The 23,385-nt window shown below is 33.8% G+C and overlaps 1 protein-coding gene and 1 long non-coding RNA gene across 10 annotated transcripts in view; both read right to left on the reverse strand.

Annotated features, from left to right (window-relative positions):
* Positions 1-22,136, reverse strand: part of LOC127831901 (receptor-type tyrosine-protein phosphatase alpha-like) — a 44,635-nt gene extending 22,499 nt beyond the window's left edge. For 2 of the 8 annotated variants that reach the window (XR_008026539.1, XM_052356978.1), the window contains exon 1: positions 1,204-1,367. Coding sequence is in view for 2 of the 8 variants with exons in the window: in XM_052356984.1 (XP_052212944.1) it covers positions 14,556-15,369 (814 nt within the window). In the remaining 6 variants the exon portion in view is untranslated. Of the gene's footprint in view, positions 1-1,203; positions 1,368-14,555; positions 15,954-16,106; positions 16,180-17,185; positions 17,619-21,278; positions 21,380-22,030 lie in introns of those variants that run through there. The other 6 variants (XM_052356984.1, XM_052356982.1, XM_052356983.1 and 3 more) reach the window with 6 other exon arrangements.
* On the reverse strand, positions 7,410-13,597 carry LOC127831915 (uncharacterized). Of its 2 annotated transcripts, none has more exons than XR_008026550.1 (5): positions 13,445-13,597; positions 13,061-13,181; positions 12,590-12,672; positions 9,751-9,852; positions 7,410-9,345 (listed from the first exon to the last, which is right to left on the reverse strand). It is a non-coding gene; the product is annotated as an uncharacterized LOC127831915 (long non-coding RNA). The 2 variants fall into 2 exon arrangements; XR_008026551.1 differs by having other exon boundaries at positions 13,404-13,472.
* Positions 22,137-23,385: the final 1,249 nt, after the last annotated feature.

The following is a 23,385-nucleotide window of genomic DNA, read 5'->3' on the forward strand; positions in this document are numbered from 1 at the left end:
ATATATACTGTCCTAAAACAAATTAAATATACTAAGTCTGGTTTACGTTCTATGCGTTTATCGGCGACCAACGTTAGGATAAAACAAGTTTTACTACAGGAAGAATATCTTTATCATGTGTTTATCTATTTAAACGTGAAAACAATTTGTAGTAAATAATATTTCAACTATGAAATACGCTTTACATCTTTTGTTTTACGCCTTTTTATAGCATCATCAAAAAGCTATGATTTCAGTACTATATGTTAAACTAAATTAACAAATTGACCAAAGTAATTTTAAAGCTGCTACGTCTAAATGTTGTGAAAATTGATAAAGCAAAAACTATATTTTAAATTTCATAACGACCAGATGCTATGGAGCATTTAAGAAAGCCTACGTAAAAATATTTAAATTTGATATAATTTGCATTGCAATTATATAAGTTTAAAATGATAAATTGACTACTACTGATGAATGTAAAATAGATGGGTTTGATTAGCGTTTCGACCATAATCATATTTGCATGTGCCACACCGTATGTGAAGAACCAGCTTTATTGTGAATACCACATTTGAATAGAAAGATTGTAATGTATTATAGTTCGTTTTTATACCCACGCCTGCCAGTATTGACCTCGTTTTATTTCCCTGGATATCAAATTTCCAAAAAGTTAGATAATAAGTTAGATAATAAAGTGTAGTATAACAAAATTTAATCACTTTTAATAATCGTAAAATAATTTAATCGTTTTATTTGAAATATGCGCATTGTCTTCAACATTTTGAAAATCAAGCATAGTTTCTTTCGGTAATCGCTAACAATAACAAAACACATTAAACTTGTGTAGAACAACATATAAAACCTACAAATAACGTATTTGTATTAAGCTAAAGAATAGTCAAAGTTCAAAAACGGATTTTATGGAAAGAATATATACAAATAGTTTTTGTTCATATAATATTGATGAAACATTTATATTTAAGTACATCTTTTCCAAGCATATAATCTTATTATTTTTTAATTTGTATATTAAGCTAACGTATTCATAAAGGTTTAAGTCATCACATTTGTTGATTTAAATTCGATAATTACATAATTATAGTTAGTGTTTAATAACAAAAACCGCAAGAAGCTTCATTTGCAATATAATTTTGTTTATGTTATTAGATAATTTATCTCAGAGTTGCATTCATATAATAAATATGTGAGATCTGTACTTACGACTGCATGATCTTGTTAGCTCCACAAGGTGTATTAACCGGTGTAAACCCTTGAATTAAAGTCGCTAATAAATATAAGACGACTGTTCTACTTCCTTGTTGGTAATTTCGACAAACACTTTAGACGCTTAATCTTAAAACGTTGTACACTTTTCAACATTTAGCGCTTTGTGTTGTCAACAATGACACTTCAATTGCTCCGACCAAATATTTAACGCGTTTCCGCGTTTTAGAGTGACTTGTTCATGTGTTCATAAACGTGGTCAAATGCCATAAACTGATTTTAAAAACGGAACTGAATTACAATTTAATTTATATATACGTATTATAAACATGACAAACAAAAACTGAACTATAAGCATGCATGTGAAAATTAATTTATAGAATTCCTTCCTTGCGTAAAAATATTTTTGATCAAAAAGTATTAACGTTCTAACCGTATTTCACTCACTAGTTCGCATTGCTTTGATTTAATAAGTTTAGGTATGCTTTATTCAGGAAAACGGCAATATGCCCATCATTTCACATAAAACACAATACAAATACATATGTAACTGGTTGATGGTGAGGCATGTTACGTCATGTTAGATATATGTACATACATATGGTATACATATGATAAGCCAAAGACAAAAACAAGTTTGAATATTAGAATTTCGTCAATCTGTAAGAAATCCTTTTCATAACTTTTGTTCATGTCTGAACACTAAGTTACATTACTTCGGGACTCTTAGTCAAGGTTTTCCACGATATAACATCTCGTTATCCCCCCCCCAAAATAAATATATAAAAAAGCTCAAAAACTCAAAATCCGTCTTTTAAATACGTTAAATTAACTATGATTATAAAAAAAAATAAACATCATAATTAAATTTAAAAATGTCTAATCAAAAACCCCAAAAAACACACAATATTGACCATATGCAATAATGAAGAAATATGTGTTCTCTTTCAATGTCCCCATATAGGCATATAGTAAATCCGTCGTTCGTTCTGCGGTCAGTCAGCCCGTGCAGCATCTCATGATGAGCATAAATCAAGAAGTATCGATGGGTTTCAAATGGATCTTCGGATTATAATCGAAAGCTTTAGAGAACAGATCGAAATATAAGAACGATAACTCAATTTCAGGATAAACATAATTATTTCCTGTAGGTCATTTTTGTGTGCTGAACATAACATCGTATAAAAGTATTTATTTAATGTGTGTATATTAATAGCGGTTATTGAGATGAAGACCCGTGTTGAACAACCACGTGAATCAGTTCTGTTGAAGGTATTCAAATGAAGTTCCATAACATGATTAATTTTCTCTAAGATATAATTCAGAGTACAACGTAAATTAATGGACAGGTAGAGTTCATTGGTATTATGTTCTCTTTATAGATAAATAAATACATCATGTCAAATCCCCCCCCAGACACACACCACCGAATGTTGATTGTCAATTTGGTTCGTTAATAAATTACTTTGAGAGCTATCAGCACTGAATTCAACAACACTTATTCTTGTTGAAATAGTACACGAACGAATAACTAGTCTAATAAAATGAATACTATTTGGTTTGCTCAAAGATACATTTCTCGATAGAAAGCGGGCAAGGTAGCGTACATGTTAAGCATTGTAAATATATATCAGATAATTGACAATGGGCCACATATCAGATGCAAGCGAACTACCTTGACACATCAGATAATATTCAATATCTAAGCGCTGAAGGCGCTGAAACTGTTCGCTATTGCAAAATCTTAGACGCAACTCAGTTTTCAAAATTATGTTATAGCATTTTATATCGCAAGTTTGAAATGAACACAACACATTCAAATTTGACCCCAGGCTTACAGGCAATCACTAATCCTGTAAGTTATTCATGATGTAAGATCTGACAGTGTATTGATCTCATTCAATTTGCAAGTCTGAAAACATTGAAGGGACCTTTTCACGTTTGTTGCTGTTCGCATATACAATCAATACCATAAGGTTGTAGCTCCGTTGCCATATCTACTTACAAACAAGAGAACAAATAAGCTCCACGAGCCGATTGTGACGAAGATATTTCGTACATAAGTTCCTACAACAACCGAAGCATTCGTCTTTTTATTAGGATCGGATTTAGTTTTCGTGTGTCCTATGAATAGATACCGTTGCAGGAAATTAAAATGATCCGTAAAACTAAATTTAGATTAACATCGTACATGGATACATGCAGGCGTATTCGACTGTACATACATTTTCGATTTCAGAATTAAATATCCGGCTTATTTCGCATTTTCGACACATGTTCTTCGTAACTTTTATTTTAATTTATATTGAAATATGTACAATAATTTTCTTACACATTTTATATGCATTCATAAATATTTGACAAAATCGTGCAGCCCCGCTTTACACATGTCGTACATGTGTTCGCGAACGTGTTAAAACCTATCTATCCTTTAAGGTGTGATTAAACAGATGTATTCAGATTCAGAAATTGTATAGAAACTTTATGTTGGGCCGGTCCCTTTAAGATGATATGAATACATCAGCTGTTAGTTAGTCTCACTACCCAAATAATAAAGGGAGACTACCTCCACAAATGTTCCTCACTCAAGTTATTAAGGTTACTTACCTTATACTGGTTTAAAGAAAACGATACAAAATGCGTCTTATCATAGTAATTCGATAACTGTATTGTTGTTCTCGTCAGTTCAATATTTGATAAATTCGTCGACGATTAAGTTTTTGTACTCTGTTTACTCTGTATATGAATTAGCGGTTGATCAATATTTTTTTATATAATCATTATACCAATATGATTATGCACTAATACCCCTGTAACACAGGGCTTGCGTACTAACCACGACCAAAACAATAAGTTTTATGAACATTCGATAGTTCTACTAAGAACGCCACTTATTGTTCTGTCCGAGAAATCAAAATACCATCAACGATCTCGTTGTGGTCCTGATATTTGTGTTCAATGCGTTTTTCACAACGTCCTAAGCGTTTCCACTACGTATATTCTGCGATCTCTCGGATGTCACGGTGCGATGATCGGCGATGTCATGGTGTCTACAAACGCATGAAAAGTGGTAACTGAATTAACAGATAATTGAACTAATGGATGGGCGCGGTAACATTATTTTATGAAAGCGATAACTGTTTTAATTTGATTGATCTGTTAGTTGGACTTTATACTACTCAGTGAATGGAGGTTAATCGTTTGATTCACACAGAAATAATTTAATTTTTACAATGCCATGTAAACGCTGAGTAAATACGCCGTCCTTATGATATGTTTTTCAAACTCTTACTACGAAAGTGAATTAACTCATTGTTTGTTAGCTTGCATACACACCTGACAAAAGCAAATCAATGTCTCTAGCGAAAGTCGACTTTTCAAGGATCGGTCATTTGTTTAAAACTTATTTATTTTATAAGATAAGATGATATAATATATATTTGTATTTCGTTTACATTATAACAAATAATAATTTAGAACATTATGTGTTATAACACGGATTGTGCAGCACTGTCGCACTAAGATCTGGTTGGTTTACTGTTTAGTTATACCTTTTGTTATTATGCGTGATATTAACTAACGACACTTTAGAAATACAGCCACACTTCGCACACATGTGCAGTTATGTTACTAAACATTTTAAAGTATCGAAGGTACAAATGGTGTACGAGCTTTGTGAATGTAACCCAGAAAAATTCACAACCAAAATGGGAATTGAACCAGGGACCTCCCGATTCCAAGTCAGACCGACACTTTACCGCGTCGCTATTAAAGCTAGCTCATAAAGCAGGGCAGTATAAGTTCTCCCTACAATTGTGATTTGTTTTCCACGAATTTCCCCATGGCACTACATCTGAGGGGCGTCTGACACACATGGTGGGTTTTTACTTGGGGCGCCAATGTAACCAAAAACAATCCCCAGCCACAACCTGGGATCGAACCCGGGACCTCCCGACTCCAAATCAGACATACACTCTACCGCGTCGCTATAAAAGCTAGCTCATATAGCAAGGCAATATCAGTTCTCCTGATACCCAACCCTGCTCAATGAAACATGACCAAAATTGAAGACCTTTAATACTTTTTTACTTAATGTTTGTTTCCCAAAAGCACTTTCCTGGAATCTTTGTTAATCGGGATTTTTTGCAGTATTTTTTTTAAGATTTTACACTGTTCCCTTTCTTCCCTTTTTTAAGCTCTATCTTAGTGACACAGTGGATATTTCTGCTTTTCATGGTGGCCTATTTCTGCCATATCCTGTTGGCAGATTTAAAAAGTTGACACCACTAAAACACGCAAGAACTAACTTATTCGCCCAAACCGCGTATTTGTAAGTGTTAATTTCAGTCCCGACTATGAATTGCATAATACATTTTGTAAATACATCATTACGAGGGCGATTTTCACTTTGATCGGACTTGGCGCCATGAATATAGATCACACTACCCGAATAATAAAGGGAGACTACGCCCAAAACTATTCATCACCCAAGTTATTAGGGTTACTTACCTTATACTCTTTGAAAGTAAACGATACAAAAAGCGTCGTATCATAGTCACTCGATAACTGTATTGTTTTAATCCTCCCCAATATTTGATAAATTCGTCAACGATTAAGTCCTTGTACTCTGTTTACTCTGTATATGAATTAGCGGTTGATCAATATTTTTTTTATATAACCCTTATTCCTTATATGCACTAATACCCTTGTAACCCCGGAGTTGCGTGCTTACCACGAACAAAATAATAAGGTCAATGAACATTCGATAGTCCTACTAAGAACGCAACTAATTATTCTGTCCGAAAAATCAAAATACCATCAACGATCTTGTCGGGCTCCAGACATCTGTTTACAATGTGTTTTTCATAACGTCTAAAGCGTTTTCATTGCATATATTCTGCGATAGCCGCGGTAATACAATTTTATCAAATCGATTACTGGTATAATTTGATGTATCTGCTACTTGGCATTCATGGTAGGCAACGAATGGTGGTTAATCGTTTAATTCCCAAAGAAATATGTTACTATTTACAACGTCATATGGCGCCAATGCGATATTGTACTGTCGCCATCGTATTATCGCATTGTCCCCATCGAATTATCGCATTGTCCCCATCGTACTATCGCGTTGTCGTACTGTCGTCATCGTTTTATCGCATTGTCGCCATCGCACTATCGCAGTGTCACCATCGTATTTTCGCACTGTTGTCATCGTATAATCGCACTGTCGCCATCGTATTGACGCACTGTCGTCATCGTATTATCGCACTATCACATTGTCGCATTGTTACCATCGTACTATCGCACTGTCGCCATCGTATTGTCGCACTGTCGCCATCATACTATCGCATTATCGCCATCGTACTTTCGCGTTGTCGCATCGTCGCCATCGTACTATCGCATCGTCGTCATCGTACTATCGCGTTGAGCGTGTCCATGGTACAATTAAATAGATGATATTGTGAATGAACCTATGGTAGATTGTGTGCATGCACCTAGCAGTGATGTCATTTATTATCAAAACATATGAAAAAAATTTAAAATACAGTATGAGTATTGCTGTTCAGCGAGTCTTTTGTAGATGGTGTAGTGCACAATAAATGCTTTACATGTTTACATGTGGAAATAAGTATAATTTTAATGGTACTATTTTTAAGTTAATAAATAATTTTACAAAAAGAAAGTATTGTTGAAAATAACATGTGATTAATGTAGATAACACCTTAATGACGAGAAAATTAAATAAATAAGTCTACAACTCTTGCCTTATAATCATGGAGTTGCACAGATAACACATAGGACATAGGCTCTGATATTACGTGTAAGTACAAGGTAATAGCAAACAACTACGGGTGTATTGTAACTTATACACTAATGTATACAGCATATTTACACTTAATGATGTTATTTGTCAATGTATTGGGGTAGTCTACTAGTACTTGTTGATACTTTTACATTTATGAATGCATATTTATACAGATCTATCCATTATACATATCCAAGTTTTAAAGTTTAGAGTTCACATACTCATTATCTTTAATTCATATATGTGTTTGGTATATATCAACATATACATGAACACACATACTTATACATTCATGTGTTAAGGTATATACCAAAATTATACATATATACTTATACATTCATACATACATGTACACACATATATGTACATACAATGCACACTTATACAATTTTTAACTTGTATGTTAGGGCATGAATTATTGTACCTAATATGGGTGGGAATGGGTACATATTTATTATTAATTAAAAAACGATGTTTTATGGTATATAGAACTTGCTTGAGAAGTATGACAATAATTATATTTGAACGTCAAGTCAACACTGGGTATTAGTTCATGCGTGTGAAATTAGATTTGCTTGAAGCCAAATTTAGACAGTTCCTGTATGGAAATGATCTTGATTTTCTGATCCTGGTTCTTCAACGTAATGAATATGTTTCCATCAAATGTCCATGTACCTGCGATGGGAGACAGTGGGTCGTGTTTCAATTGTTGGCAATTGACAGCAATTTCCCTTCTCATTGGGGTTAATTGTTCATTGAGGAACACTTTGCTTTTATTAAGTCTCAGTTGTTTTCTTGATTTGATGAAATCTGTCTTTGCTTTGAAGTTAGTGAACTAGCATATTATGTATCTGTGTTTCACATCATTCCTTTTGGGAGGTCAATTTCTGTGGGACCTGTCAATATCTGACAGGACAATGTTGGAACCAGTATCTTTTGCTATATGTATGATGATATCATCAGTGGATTCATCCTTGTTTTCTGACACAATGCTGAATATAAGACAATGACGCCTGCTGTATTGATTTGCATCGTCCAGATCTTGTTCTAAAACAGCAACTTTGTTAGACATGGTGTTCACAGAAAGTTTCAGTTCACTGATTTCATTTAAAAGAGGAGTAACATGTTTAACCACAAATGCCTGGACAAGCCCACGGATTTCATCACATAGGGAGATTCTCGATGTGTGGACATTTCGTTGAAGATCAAAGTCGGTAATGAAGGACTTTGGCAGCATCTGTTGATGTTGCATAGTGGGTGGGGAGGTCATGAATGGTGGAATCTGCCTCTCAGGGGACATAACGTAATGATGATCGATGCAACTTTTAGATGTACAGATGGCTGAGGGGTGTTATGGCATAGCATAGATTGTTGGGACTGTTGATTATTCACACAGTTTCTATCAACGAGTTTTGAGTCAAGGGTGTCGCCATGAGTATTACTCTTCGACATTTTGTGAACTGAGACAGCTATATGTGATTCAAGGGTGAAATTGGGCGAAAACCAGTCCACACTTGACCCTTCAGTGATCTCCGATTCGTGCTCAGATGCAGTGTCCGTAGTTAATCTGGACTTTTTGTCGAGTTTCGTGTTATCAGGGGAGAAAACTTTACGTTTTTTAACACGGACCCGTTTTGTTTGTGTTTTATTTCGATTGTTTTAATCTTTGGTAGGAGAGACAATAGAAGTTTGATCCCGTTTACCCATAAGACAGCTCTGCTTTATTTTTTAGGCGTGTTAAACTTAGTTCCATTGTAATAGGCACACAATTACATTTATTTTATGAGAGCAATTCCAAATTTGATTTGTTTACACCAGAAACCGGTACAATGGATACATTTTTATGTTACGGTAGAAAATATATTGGTATTGCTAGATAAATTAATAAATGCAAACAACGTCTTAATATTTCATGGAAAAACGATCGATATGCAACAGAGAGCTGTTAATGTAAAGGTGATGTATAAGTTGGCTTAGCAAAATTGATACATAAATAAGATAACAATAAGCAATATAAACGATGAGAAGTAGACTTAAGAAATCATATATAATCACATTACATTGTAGATATTTAACAGTGGAATCATCAAATGTGTATATACAAATAAATGATTCTTTTGTAAGTTGTAAAAATACAGAAAATATACACAAAGAACAAGTGAATATCTTTCTGAATATGACAATAGAATTACGCTATTCTTATTTATGCTGGTATTGTCTTCATGAAACGCGTTTTATACCTAAAGGCATGTCTGATTCAATGGACCTTTCTATCACTGGAGATGTTCATTATGACACATTAACATTAAGTCCTTCAGTCGTTGTTCAGTTCGCTGAAGAGAAGAGAATATATAATAAACAAAATTATTATTTAGTCGTAATTTAATAAGTTGTGTACATATAAATTCGTTTGAAGGTGTTAATATCATGCTTGTATAAAATGATGTAGGTTTAAAATTCAATAACACACACTTATTAGAAAAAATTAAATTTATGTAATCACCGTTCAAAATCATAATGTCTGACCAATTTCCAAATATTGTGCATCCACTGACATTAATCTAATATGACTAATACGACACCAACATAGAGAACACAGCTTCACACGTAGAACTTTTTTGTATTTTAATATATTACTTTTATCAATTACAATATAAACCGTGTAATATTGTAAAAAAGCTTTTGTCATAACGCTTTAAAGTTTAAGTATAACGGAATTGATTGCACATGCCACGTACCAATCTCATACGTGTGTTGCTCATTGTCTGTGTTCTGGTATTCAACATTCGTTTCTCCACACACGTGACTGTGCGCAGACATTTCAGTTAGACAGATTGAATCTGTTGATGTGTAAAATGGTTAACAATTATGAAAGAAAGAACTTTTTTTTTATACCACATTTATATAGCGCCCTTTTCATACTCGAGATGTGCGTTCAAAGGCGCTTTACAGTTTTTCCCTGATCACTGGGTCATAAGTCGTCCGTTAACATCTTCGTGTTGCAGCTTTGCATGATAGATATATCGTTGCTGTTACTGCTGCGAAAGTTATCTCTACGAATTGTGAATTTAACGTTTTATGTTCTTCACTATATCCTGCCTTATTGCACAAACATGATAATTATTTAAACATGTTTTCTATCTGAATTATTTATGAACTACATCTATTTATTCTTAACAAAAAGTACGAAATAACTTGCTGTAATTGATTTGTGCGAGCTTGTTGCAATGCAGGTAGTGACTGAACTGTTCATAACATGCCCTATCATAAAATTGCGAACTGTTTTCTGAAGTTTTTTAGAAAAGACATACCGATAGTGAACAAAAAGCAAAAACAATTGTTAACTTAGACGATACATCTAAACTGTTCAGGGCATCTTTTTATATTGAACAATAAAGCTTTACAATGATTTTTTTTAATTAAAGGGCAATTGTATGAAATATTATCTTACAGTCGTTTATCAACGGCGCCACCTCTTTTTACGATGCATTAATAAAAAGCCAATGCTACTTCTGAGGTGGCGCTTCGAACCGGATGTTTTGAAATTGCATGGATAATTAAACAGGATGAGTAGGATATATATGTCTTTCTTTCAACATAATGTGCATTATAAAAAATGGACGATGCAGTGCGATTAAGCGAATATTAACGTATCCATAAATGTACAGAAGCATGCGATCACGACACAAACGTGAGGACCTTTATGTTGTTGCATGGTGGAGGTTTCGAAATCAAATAAACGTATTTTGCCGGTATGACGAGCAAATTTCCACACGATTAATTAGTAAACGTAACCTAACGATTGCTTTCGACATGTACTAGTTGCTGCATGCACAAAGGCATTGGCTGTTTGCAGATGTAATAAATACTTGTGTATTTTTCCAAAAAAAGATACAGCCAATGCCATGGAGGTAGCGCTATATATGAATAATCGCATGACTTACATATGAAGCATACTGTTCCTTTTTTATTTTTATATTTTTCAGCTTTAATACGTTATCCCAAATCTATAAAGCACATATACAGATTTTATAAAAACAACATGATCCAGATATGTAATAATGTAAGTAACCAAATCAATTTAAAAGTCAGCAACATAATTACAACATTTTGTTCAATATTAACCCCAAAAATGTAATTCTGAATGAATCCACTAATTAAATTGTCAACATTCGCAAAATATTTCTTCTAAAACAAATGTAATTAAACAGTAATTGTTACTTCTGCTTGCAACGATGAGTTTTTTCCCCCGATCCAAATTTTATAATTTACCAAAATACAACTGTCAAAGAATCTTAATTATGCTAAAATATGTCGTTTGTTCACATTAATAACTCCAAAACATTAGGAGAGCTCGGTCTTTAATCGAAAAACTTTGTTATTAAACTCAGGTTACAGTCCAGCTGTATAGTATATTCAATGACACATGTTTCTTCTTAATCATCTAGACTTTAGTGTTTCGATTATATTTCATTATGATCGAAATAAGAAAAACCGATTGAACACTCGACATAGAATGACCCCCACACAGTGCATAATCAGCACCAATAATTAAAAAAGCGGAAATGTGCATTTGCACCACCTTCTTTTAATTTCACCATCTTCTTGGCATTGGCTCCATCTCGTTTGAAATAATGTAAAATTATATATGTTATCGACAAGAAGCCGCTGTTTTGTGCATGCAACAACTTGTAAATATTCAGAGCAATGGTTTGATGTCGTAAACGATTTCATTGGATGGAAATACGCTCGTCACAAAGACAAAAGACATCGATTTTCTCTGATAAAATTCACCATGCCAAACTTATGTAAAACTTATCACGTTTTCAAATTAGTTGTTATTATAGTTTTTTTTGTAAATCTAAGGAAGAAAACTCCTCTCTGAAAAGCACTACATTGTTCGAATTTTACAATAATGCGAAATGTGTTGAACAAACATATTCGACCTGTAGAATTACCTGTGAAATTTTCAATTATCCGGTCCATAGCGCCACCTCGGAACAAGCATTGGCTCATTTATTAATGCATCGCAAACAAAAGTTGGCGACCATGAATAACGGCCGTGTATCTGGATTTTTCAGAACTGTAGCTTTGGATTACAACCATGATGTACGCTAATGGAAGATAGTTGTCAAAGTCTTTATAAGTAAGACGTGCTAACGTTATCACATCTAACCACTTACAAAAGTATTTAAGTTGTTAATATTTCACATTATAACTCAAAGAAACACGTTATTAACTCAATTGTTAATTTATATATAATGGAAAAGCTATGTGTACATCAAACCGACTGTGTTTCCAAATATCATCCACTTTCACAGGAATTAGGGTTCGATGGTCGATGGTATGCTAACGCTTTGGATACTTCAACCGGCCAATTTGACAACTCAAATGAGTCATATATGCAAAACTTTATTAAACATTTACATTGACCTTAAGCCTTGTATGCGAACAAGACTTAAATCATTATTGTGGTATTAATCGGCTATGTTATTTCTTTACAAAAATTTGAACTGAAGACGGTAGTTATTTGAAGGTTAAAGTAGCAATCAGCTATAGCTATAAACGGCTACATACCCTTTGCCTGCAGGGCAGCATACGTAATTTCTTCAGGGAGATTGGCATTGTTTGCTCGTTGAACAGTATCGTACAATGGACTTCTAAAAATTACACGCAATATGTGTATTGTTCTTGTACATGCAAATGCGAAAGAAATGACACACGTGTAGCATTTTTACAAAATAAATGGCCATACATAAAAAGAAAAAGGATAGACATGCTGATTGTTATTCCGCCCGCCTAGTAGTAACGTAACAAACTAAAGTAACATGCATCGGTCATACGGGTCAAGTGGAAGCAATAGGAGAATATCAGGCGCACACATGTGTTCATACGACACAATAACACGAAGTTTTTGTCAAATTAACAGCAACACATAATAGCGTCAGAACCGACTAACGTGCAACTCATTAGAAACATCTTTGTATCTTTGTGTCGTAGCAGTAGATATAGTACTTGTTTAACGAATAATGAATTAGGAATACAAACCTTCTTCGAAGGTAAATAAATACAGCCACGGCTGTCACAACAACGACTATTACACCAGCAGCCACGCCTCCTCCAATTGCAGCTGTTGGAACGATATCCTCACTACTTTCTTGCTTCAGAGCTATAATAACAATGATTTTAATGCCGCATTAATTTTTTTTCTATTTAACACTTGCTTTGGTGTTTCAAGTCGCCCGAGTTGATATTTCTAACAACAATTCGGTTATCTCAACTGACCAGAAATGATAAGTATTCGTCAGATACATTCTATAGCTTAACTCTTCCATACTGATTTTCGCAAAAATTGTGCCAAAAAATACCAAAAGCATAAAAAATACAAAACCTAATGAAGTACATAACGGAATCCTCAAGACTATTATTAACCTGTGACGTATGCACGCTTTTGGTCACGTGAGCGCCAATTTCACGTGATGTCTACTTCCGCGAATGTCAAAACAAAGAAGAACTACTAAATAACACAATCGGTTGGTGTGGGTTTGGATCTATATCCATTAATGTTAATACTTCGTACGCTTAAAGACATATTTTAAGTTTTTTCCTGTACACTGCAAGTTATCTACCCTTGTAACAAACACGATATCAATACGAAACAAACATGGCTGCGTGTTTAAAAAATACATTACAATTGTACATACACGACAAACTATACACAAACTTAAAATATTCAAGTCAATTACATTTACAAATAAAGATGGCTGTGCCCATGAATTAAACGTTAACGGGCATTCAATATTGACAAGGTAAAAAAAAATCATAGCAGACGATGAAACGTGTATCGATAGAGATTTAAAGCTGAAATTTAAACTACGTGAAAACAAGCGGTCGATAGTAAAGTTAACATGGGGCAGGCTATACGAGTATTGAAAATGTAGAAATAAAGCAGACGGAGTGTATTTAGGAATTAAATCGGCACTATAAAAAAACATAATGAGAACAGGATTTAAATGAAATCTTCATGTGTAAGACAGCATATATTTAAACTGGTAATGACATGATTATTCATCATTCATGCAAATTGCGTTGTAAACAATTATAAAATGGTCACGTGGTTTTACATGTGACCCGCGCGTGTTTAAATTTATATCATTTCTGTCCATGGACAGAAATTGAAAAGCCCTATCTTTGTACTGAATTTTGGCATTTCTTGACCGATTTTTACCAAATCTTTTGCACATCTGACATAAATACCATCAAAGTTGGACTCATCATAATTTTTTTTCGACACATAGCAAAAATGTGAAAATATACCAATATCAACTCGGCCGGCTTTAAGTAAGGGTTTTATTAAAATTATACAGTTTAGACCACATACGCATCAAAGCACGACGCATATTAAAGTATTGCGGTACATGATGTTGGGTTCGAAATAACAAGTATGCTGTACTTAAACTCATGGGATAACATAAATACATTAGTGCTTAATTAAACAAAAAATAAAAAAAGGTAAACAACGAAACAATGTCGCATTCTTTACCTTCCATGCAATCGACTCCTGTAAATTCACCAATGCAGCCATACAGACAGTTTCCTGTTTCGTTGGAGCATCGGTTGTCAAAATCTTTTCGAGCACAATTTGTAGGACATGCCTTTTCACAAAACGGTCCAACAAAGTCAGAGATGCATCCATGTGTACATGTTCCATTCATATGGCAAGATGCATTAACGCACTTACCACTACACGTCAGGGAGCATTCGTTTCCGAAGAGGCCTGTAGAAGAGCAAACCAAGCACTTTCCGCTTATCCGCTCACAAATTGAGCAATTGTGTGTGCACTTTGACTCGCATGTTAAATTCCAAAACCCGTTTTGACATCCCTGTGTGCCATGCCCAGTAGAAGTATTACATTTACCCAAAATGCACGATTTGGAACACGGACTACAAGGTCCATCTAATTGTGGATAATTCCAAAATCCGTCAAGACACCCATTTTCGCATTCCCCAGTGGAATTAATACATTTAGTGTTTATACAATTGTTAGAACATGTCTTACAAAGCCCGCCTAAATTAGGATAATATCCATCGATGCAATGCACGCATTTAAAGTCAGTGCTATTTAATCCATTGCATTCTCCACAATTCGGATCGTTGTCGGTACATCTAAACTGGCAACCCGTACCATAGTACCCTATTTTGCAGCCGTGTGTACAATGTTTAGGCGATGAGCATGATGCATATTTACAGGTATTGCTACAGGGGCAACACGATTTGTCCTCTGGATAGTAAGACGCATTTGTGCAAGTGTTGCATACAGAAGATTGACATATGCTATTTACACACGTGCATGCCATATTTGGTCTCGAAAACCCCTCACTACATGTTGAGCAAGTTTCTGTGTTTTTACAAGTTTTACAGTTGTCTGGACAACGGATTTGACATGTTTGTCCACTAAAACCGGTTTCACAAGATCCACACGAATGAGACGAATTGCATGTTGTACAATGTTCTGGGCATTGGTATTCACATTTTGTTCCATAAAAACGTTCTTTGCAAATTTGACAATCATCAAACCATGTGCATTTTTTGCAATTCGGTGAGCATGCATTCTCACATTTTCGCCCGTAAAATTCGTCTTTGCATCTTTGACATGTGACACCAGAGTAATCAAAAGTGCATTCCAGGCAGTTATTAGGACATAGCGATGTCTCGCACGACCATCCATATCGGCCCGGTAGACAGCAGTTGTCACCATAATACCCGGATTTACATCTAAATGTACATTTGGCATTATCTCGGTCGCATCGTCTGTTGTAACATCCTTCTGAACAGGTGTCGTTGCAGAACTTCCAGCGGTAACCGTCTATGCACGAGGAGCACTCACCGTTTGTAGAACATGCTTCTGCACATCATATGCTACACGTCGTTTGATATGAATCTGAAAATATTCAAAAAAAGAAGGAACGCAAGATAGTCAGTTAACCTTAAATTGTTTTGTTTGTAACTATTATATCCTAATGCATGTTTTATTTTAATGCACGCAAAAACCAGTCTGTATGCATGTCGTATATAAACTAACATAAAGCATTACCTTGTATGAAGATTGTTATCCAAGCGTAAATAAACAATGTGTTCTTCATATTCTATGTATTGAATGTTCTATGCTGAAAAAAACAAAAAGTACCTATTTAAATTTTTATAATAATGACAATTTATAACTTGAATCGAAGTTAATGTAACCGAAGATTTTATGGAAATGCTGTAGTATTTTAATATGGGAAACACATGGATAATTAATGATCAAAATGATTGTACTCGTCTGTTATTGTTTTTTTATACAGTTGCGTTAATAAATTGTTAAATATTCGACATAAAATTCATTTTTATTTCTTTTCAATTTAATGTCAACTCTATGAACTGGGTCATGTGTCTATAAGCGTGTATAGCGTATTTAAAATACCTCAGAGAACAACAATAGTGAATAGAATATGTTTCAAACACCAAGCCATACAAAGAGTATAGGTACGGTCTCATCAAATGGTCATAACGATCGAGAACTAAAATCTATAAAAAAGAAACGTTGTATTGGCAGAGATATTAATTTAAAATCCTAGTGCATTGTTAATGCATGTTATTGCACTTTAACATGGCTTGCCGTACGTATTGTCATTTGATACGATTAGTAAATAGCATTCAACGATATGGTAAAGCACATCACTCTTTAATTTACTGACACAGAGTTTACTAATTGCGTTCAAAATTTATGGAAACGCACGCACAACAATAATTATAATTATTGTGTTATTGAAATAATGGAGCTATTGTTTTATGCAGCTTAGATTTTGGTTGCTGACCATAACACTTGCAATAGTGCAATTATTCAGCTACAAGTCGTATACACCAGCTACTCCGTAAAGGCGCTACAACAATTGTTCTATTATAACGTGGTAAACAAGATCAGATGTGTTTTACCATGTATTAGAAATGCACTACTCCAAATATGTTAAGTTAGCGAAAACTAAATATTTACACTTACATAAATCATACCGCAGTCTTATTGAATGCTGATTTTAACAGCAATTTACGGTGTATATAACATGTATTATTGCATCTTTTCATATACACAAACTTGCTAAAAATGAAATAACTTTTACGTTATTAAGTACTCACCTGTCTTAAATTCAAATAATGGCTGCTTGATGAATATGTATTTCCAGTTATTGAAATAACTGCCGGCATTGTGACAAAGCATAATTCCCTCCATTAAAAATATGAAATACGGTATTATTTCATTCCCGACTTTATAATATTGTTAGGTTGTTTTAATTAAATATTTTAAAATGTTATCAACGGAAGCATAACTCAAAGTATCTGGTCGTAACAAGATTTTTTTATAGTATTTAACCATAAACAAATCGGTATTTATACGCAGTTACTTCGTGTTAAAGTTCCGCAAAAACAGGAAGATAATTAAGTGTATATTTCCGTGTGTGGTGCTTGATCAAATTACTGTGTTAAGAACAGAAGCAATACAACGGCAAAATATAAAAAATCTTCAAAGTTTTAGGGCGTTAGTATACATCATTCAACGAAGGAAATCAAAGTTATAGTAGCTTGAAATAAATATTGTGTAAATGTAAATTCTACTGCTATCAGCCGTCCTTAAAAGCGTACCTCTTTTAAGTCTCTAAAGCCCCAATCTTTGTAAGTGAACAACACCATTCATGTTTTGAAAGTGTAGTGAGTCCCCATGTATTTCCTTATCACAACAAATATCAAGGTGTGCCTGCTATTAGTTCAGTAAATTGAAAGTATATTAATGTTTGGTGTCAACGATGGTAGCATGCTCCTAGTGCGAACTGCACCGGTATTGATCCGGCACTTGTGTTAGACCAGGTACCAATCGACTCGGTTTAAGCTTGTATTGTTTATTCCTGACTGTTAAATAACAAACCATTGGTTTCGCTGATAAAGTGATACCTCGGTGTTAAATCTCTGAACGCAAAAGAGAGAATCTCTGTCATTGTTATTTAAAATCATACACATAAGTTTATAGAATGCATACAGGCAAGTAACCTTGGATGTAGGAATTATCTTATTATACAGTGTTTAAACAAGAATTTGACTATTTTAATGATGGAAATTGCAATTTGAAGTCAGTGAAGTTTTACATGATTTTACACAAAAATGTTTTGGTAACACATTCGTTCAAACAATACCGTCGTGTACATGTTTATTGAACTGTTCTGTCAAAGATAGGTAAAATACTTAAATTCTTTCCATGCTAACCATTTGTAAATTCCTACGGTGTTAAAAGTATCCGCTTAAAGAGCTTGAGTTTTAAATTGCATGCCTATTAAATTCGAAAATATTCCTTGGGGAAATACAGTGTATAGACCACGCCGATTGGCATATACAATGAGAACTTAAGTTACATTAGAATTTTGATAACATATTTAAATACGCGTCCGACATTTGGAATATATATATTCCAACGGATTTCCGCGGTGTCTCTTACATAGTGTGAGGGTAGTTTAGAATCCTTATCGGATCTTGCCCTAATACAACTATGGTTTCATGTTTGTAAATAAGTGTCTATGTATGTAACATTGTCCATTCTGTGTATGTAAAAATTGTTCCCACGTCGAGATTTGTTGCGGTGTAAGTGCGAGATATATAACTGTGAATGAACCATCCTTTTTATGGGGATGGGGATTTCATAGTATGTATGTCTCGTTCTGCACCGTAGCTAGGCGCACACGCCGAAGTCTCAAATGGGAATATGTATGTCTGTCTGTATGTCTGTGTATCTGGTCGTTCACACACCTTTCTCTCTCTCTCCTCTCTCCTCTCTCTCTCTCTCTCCTCTCTCTCTCTCTCATCTCTCTCTCTCTCTCTCTCTCTCTCTCTCTCCATCTCTCTCTCTCTCTCTCTCTCTCTCTCTCTCTATATATATATATATATATATATATATATATATATATATATATATATATATATATATATATATATATATATATATATATATACATGTGTCTTTCAATTGCATCAACTAAATAGATATAACGAACGGGACATACAAACAAAATATATTTTAACCATAATTAACAAAACTGTACACGCACATCAACTTGACACATGATAACACGCAATTCAAACTGGGTTACTTTTGTCTAAAAGCTATCGCTAAAACATGTCGTAAACGCGACTATAATTTCCGGGTGCATTTGTAGGCTTTTGAAATTGTAAAATCAAAAACATGTATCGGAGAAAATACTTGTTTTAAAAGCAGACAAATAATAACTTTGTGAATGTCCAGTAAAGTTGTTAATCAATTTTCCTGTTGTCTGATTGCATCGAGATCTAATTTACAAATAAGGTTTCTTTCAAGAAAAGTAAGCCGTCTTTTTCATTCAACGATTTAATATGCTCGAACATTTTTTAAGCATATGGTATCTTTTGTCGAATGGTAGCGAATTATTGAAAACTAAATGACGGATGCAGACATAGTTTCTAAACGTGTTATCTCTACCCTCCCAACAAAAACTGTGTTTTGACTGTATATTGCTTATCTAATACCTGTGTTTATGTTTTTAAATGTTCAATTGATACATTTAAACAATGTATTCAATATATAATAAGTACTTGATACATGCACGCATGGCAAACGGAATACTTAATGTATGTTGTCCAATTATCGTTTATATTTTGAGAAGAAAAATGTAAATAAGCCTATGTAATATTGTATAATTTGTATTTAATAATCGTTAACCTGTTTTCTCAAACGTCTCAGAGCAGTTAATCCTCCTTTTAGTATATAACCTTAAGACAAGTTTTTGTTTTTAATTCTTATTTATTTGTAGAATTCATTCAGGAAATACGTCTTTATGACCGAGCTTTTTAAATAGAAAGTCAAACAGGAGATCAATAGACATTTTTATCTTAAAAAGAATGGAACTAGGAGAATTAGAGACTAGAATAGAATAGTAACTAGGGTTAATGCAATATCATTGAGTATATGTTTTTCTGTTTTTTTCAATACAGAGATTTCATTTAATATTTATGTTAACATTGTAAGTAATTATAAACAGCACAGAGGTCGTTACTTCATATAAATGCGTTGTATATTCACTTAACATTTAATATACTAAGAAAATTGTACATTCGCTCTGCGTTTAATTGTGCCTACATGCAATTAATGTAGACCGTTATATCAATAAACTGTCGATACATTTAAATTGCTGGAAACCTTAAATCCATATGGACTCATATGTCCATTTTCTTCGCTAGTTGTAACACATCCTTAAGATACTAACAAGATTTGCTTCTGTACTTTACTTGAGCTACGTCTTGTAGGGTGAAGCAAGCATCAGGCAATTCGAAAGTTGGTATCAATCAAATTCGTTGCATGACACAATTGTTGTGCTCTTCGTGTAATTTTAATTGCATGTGCAATTGATAATTTTCTGAAGTAAAACCAAATATGTCGAATGTTGACAAATTTATATTCTAACTGATTTTGTGTGTATTTGAAGTATTAAAATTCTTATATTTAAAATATTTTTTGATTGGAGCGTTTTTGTTTAAGCATTCAGACGATTTGAATTTGCATAATATATTCCTGCTGATTGTTCATGAAATAATTAGGAGAAGTTATTAAGAATGTATCGTGTAATAATTTATAAAGACTTTATAAACTACAGTTATTGTGAAGATAATATGCTTTTAAACGTCAAGACACGATATACAAAATTAACGTCCGCATCACAGGTTCATATTATTGTTCACTGATTGTGTTAATACATTTAAATGTCTTAATATGTCAATAATGCACATTATATTTAACCCACAAACAAGTTCCAGGACTGATGTTGACGTCACACAAATATGGATTCATTGTGTAATATGATAGAATATGTTTCTTATGTGTAAATTATTATACCTTGTGTTATATACTTTCTTATTTTTTCATTATAATTGCATGATTGATACAAAGAGGTATTTAAATACGATGGTATCTGAAATATAATAATGGATTCGGTCCTCCTTAGGATGTATTTTACTTCATTATGTATACTAAATATGATATAACGGGATTAATTTAATGTGTTTTCAAATCAATTTCAGTATCTACGTTCATTGAGATAATGATTACTCCAAGGGTTATGTAATAAGCGGTGGTGAATATAAGTGAACCAATTATTCACACGTGAATTCGATACATACATATTTTTATAAAAAATATAGTGCAATATATACTTACGTCAAACAAATAATTTCTAATCCGTTTGTTGTACGTACTGCGCGGTTATCGGCAAACTAAAACGTTGAACTACCACTAGAAGATCTGCATGGAGTGTGTATCTATTAACATGTAAACACAAGTTGAAGTTACAGAAATTTTAACTTATCAATGCGCTTTACAGTAATCGTTTGAAAGCTGAGAAAAAGGTCTTTGTTAATTAAATTTAATTTAAGTAGAACATGTTAAATTATGAAATTGATTAAAATAGCGCTGAAAAAGCTACGTTTACATGTTTTGAAAATTACAATAGTGACACATATATTTTACAATGCAAAACTACCAGATGCTTTTTAAACACAAGCTTATGAAAAGTAGTATATAAATATGATATTATTGGTATTATGTTTGTATTATTAAACGATGCTTAATTTACTACTGTAACAATTTATTAATACAATTAATACAAAGATGGGTCGCCAACAGAGTAACTGTAAGTAATTTTATTTGAAAACAATACTGTTATTAATGAAAACATATACAATCAGCACTTTGATGTGTGGCCGTTGTGTCCTGTTTATCGATTATAAACTTTAAATCACAGCTGTGAACAAGTGACACGTGTCTGTTGGCTCAAACATGCCAATGTAGAAAACGTCGATGGATACTCGTTTATGAAATGTTTTTTTTTTTAAATAATCATACAAAACGCAGTTATCTTGCGTATAATGATACATATAATTGAACATACGTATATTAATTAAAATCAATACCTTCCACTGTATAAACCTCCTCAGTACTGAGGGCTTATTCAACAGGCAAGTCAATAAACGCACCTAAGATGGCTATTAAACATGACATACTTTATCGAAGTCGTTGTGGCACATCATACCGAGAATGTTATATTTTATCTTTAGTATCAGTATATTGTTTGCCGTGTGTTGCATTCATATTGAACAATTGTTTGACAATATTCAGCCCGCCTGTAGTGACGATAATTTGCTCGGACAAAATGGTGTAATTGTGATGTGTGTGGATAACTTATTATTTCCTATTACCGTTTATATTCAAGATGTTTACATAATAGCGATCTTAATGTGTGGCAGCAAAAGATAATCAAGGTATGGCAATTGCTTGATTTAAAGGAGTTTTCCCCCAATGTTCATAATACATACATACTTGCATGCCTCACTCCTTCTACATTTTGCGTAAGATTTTTATTTAAAAAAGTTACTCAATAATCATATATTGAAGAGCTCAAGCATGTATTTCACACTTTAAATGCACTTGCTTAAAGAACTATCGCTATTTGTTTGAAAGAAAACATGTAAGCTTCTGTGCGCAACTCCTTCTTCATTTCGCGTGCAATTGTGATTAATCGTTTAAAAGAAATTATCATATAAGTTATTTCTCATCAAATATGGTAGATTTATCGCGCTTCGTCTGGAGTTATCGGCCTTTGTTTAAAGACTAAAGCCAAATTTAAAATGGAGGATTGCTTGAAGGGCTTTCTTCCCTACCCTGTGAAAATCCCGCAAGCCGCAGAATCGCCATAAAAATAAAAACAGACATGAAAGATGACGGTCCGTCAGCTGGATTTCGAATTACGCCAAGCGGTTAAAGTCAGAGTCTACAGGAAGCTGTCAGACTGGCGACCATCTTCTTCACCCACGCCACCACCACTATCGGCTCATAGATTTCCGAACAATCAACGCGACCGGAAACACGCGTATGACCGCATAGATGAGAAAGTTGAACATCATACAAATCAGCAAATCAAGATGGATATGTTCTTCGACAAAGTTCAAGACTTACTCCTGCTCTTAAGGCATTGCCAATAGGATGCTGCGCACTTCAGTAGAGTCGTGATGGGTTAAACGGGTTCCAGAAGGCGCTCTTCTGGTGGGAAGCGGACGAACCACGGATCGAGATAGATTCTTCCCATGCACACGAGTAAAAAATCAACATGAACCTTATTAAGAACTACGCCCCGACGAACGACAGAGAAGAGGACATTGTAAACTATTTTTAAAATAGACTAGCAACCAACATACAAGACTGACCAACATTAGCTGGTTCAAAGAAATGGTGCCTTTTAATAAACATAAGCTACAATACCGTAATTACT

Source organism: Dreissena polymorpha, chromosome 5 (assembly GCF_020536995.1).
Source record: "Dreissena polymorpha isolate Duluth1 chromosome 5, UMN_Dpol_1.0, whole genome shotgun sequence".
Taxonomy (NCBI): Eukaryota; Metazoa; Mollusca; class Bivalvia; order Myida; family Dreissenidae; genus Dreissena; species Dreissena polymorpha.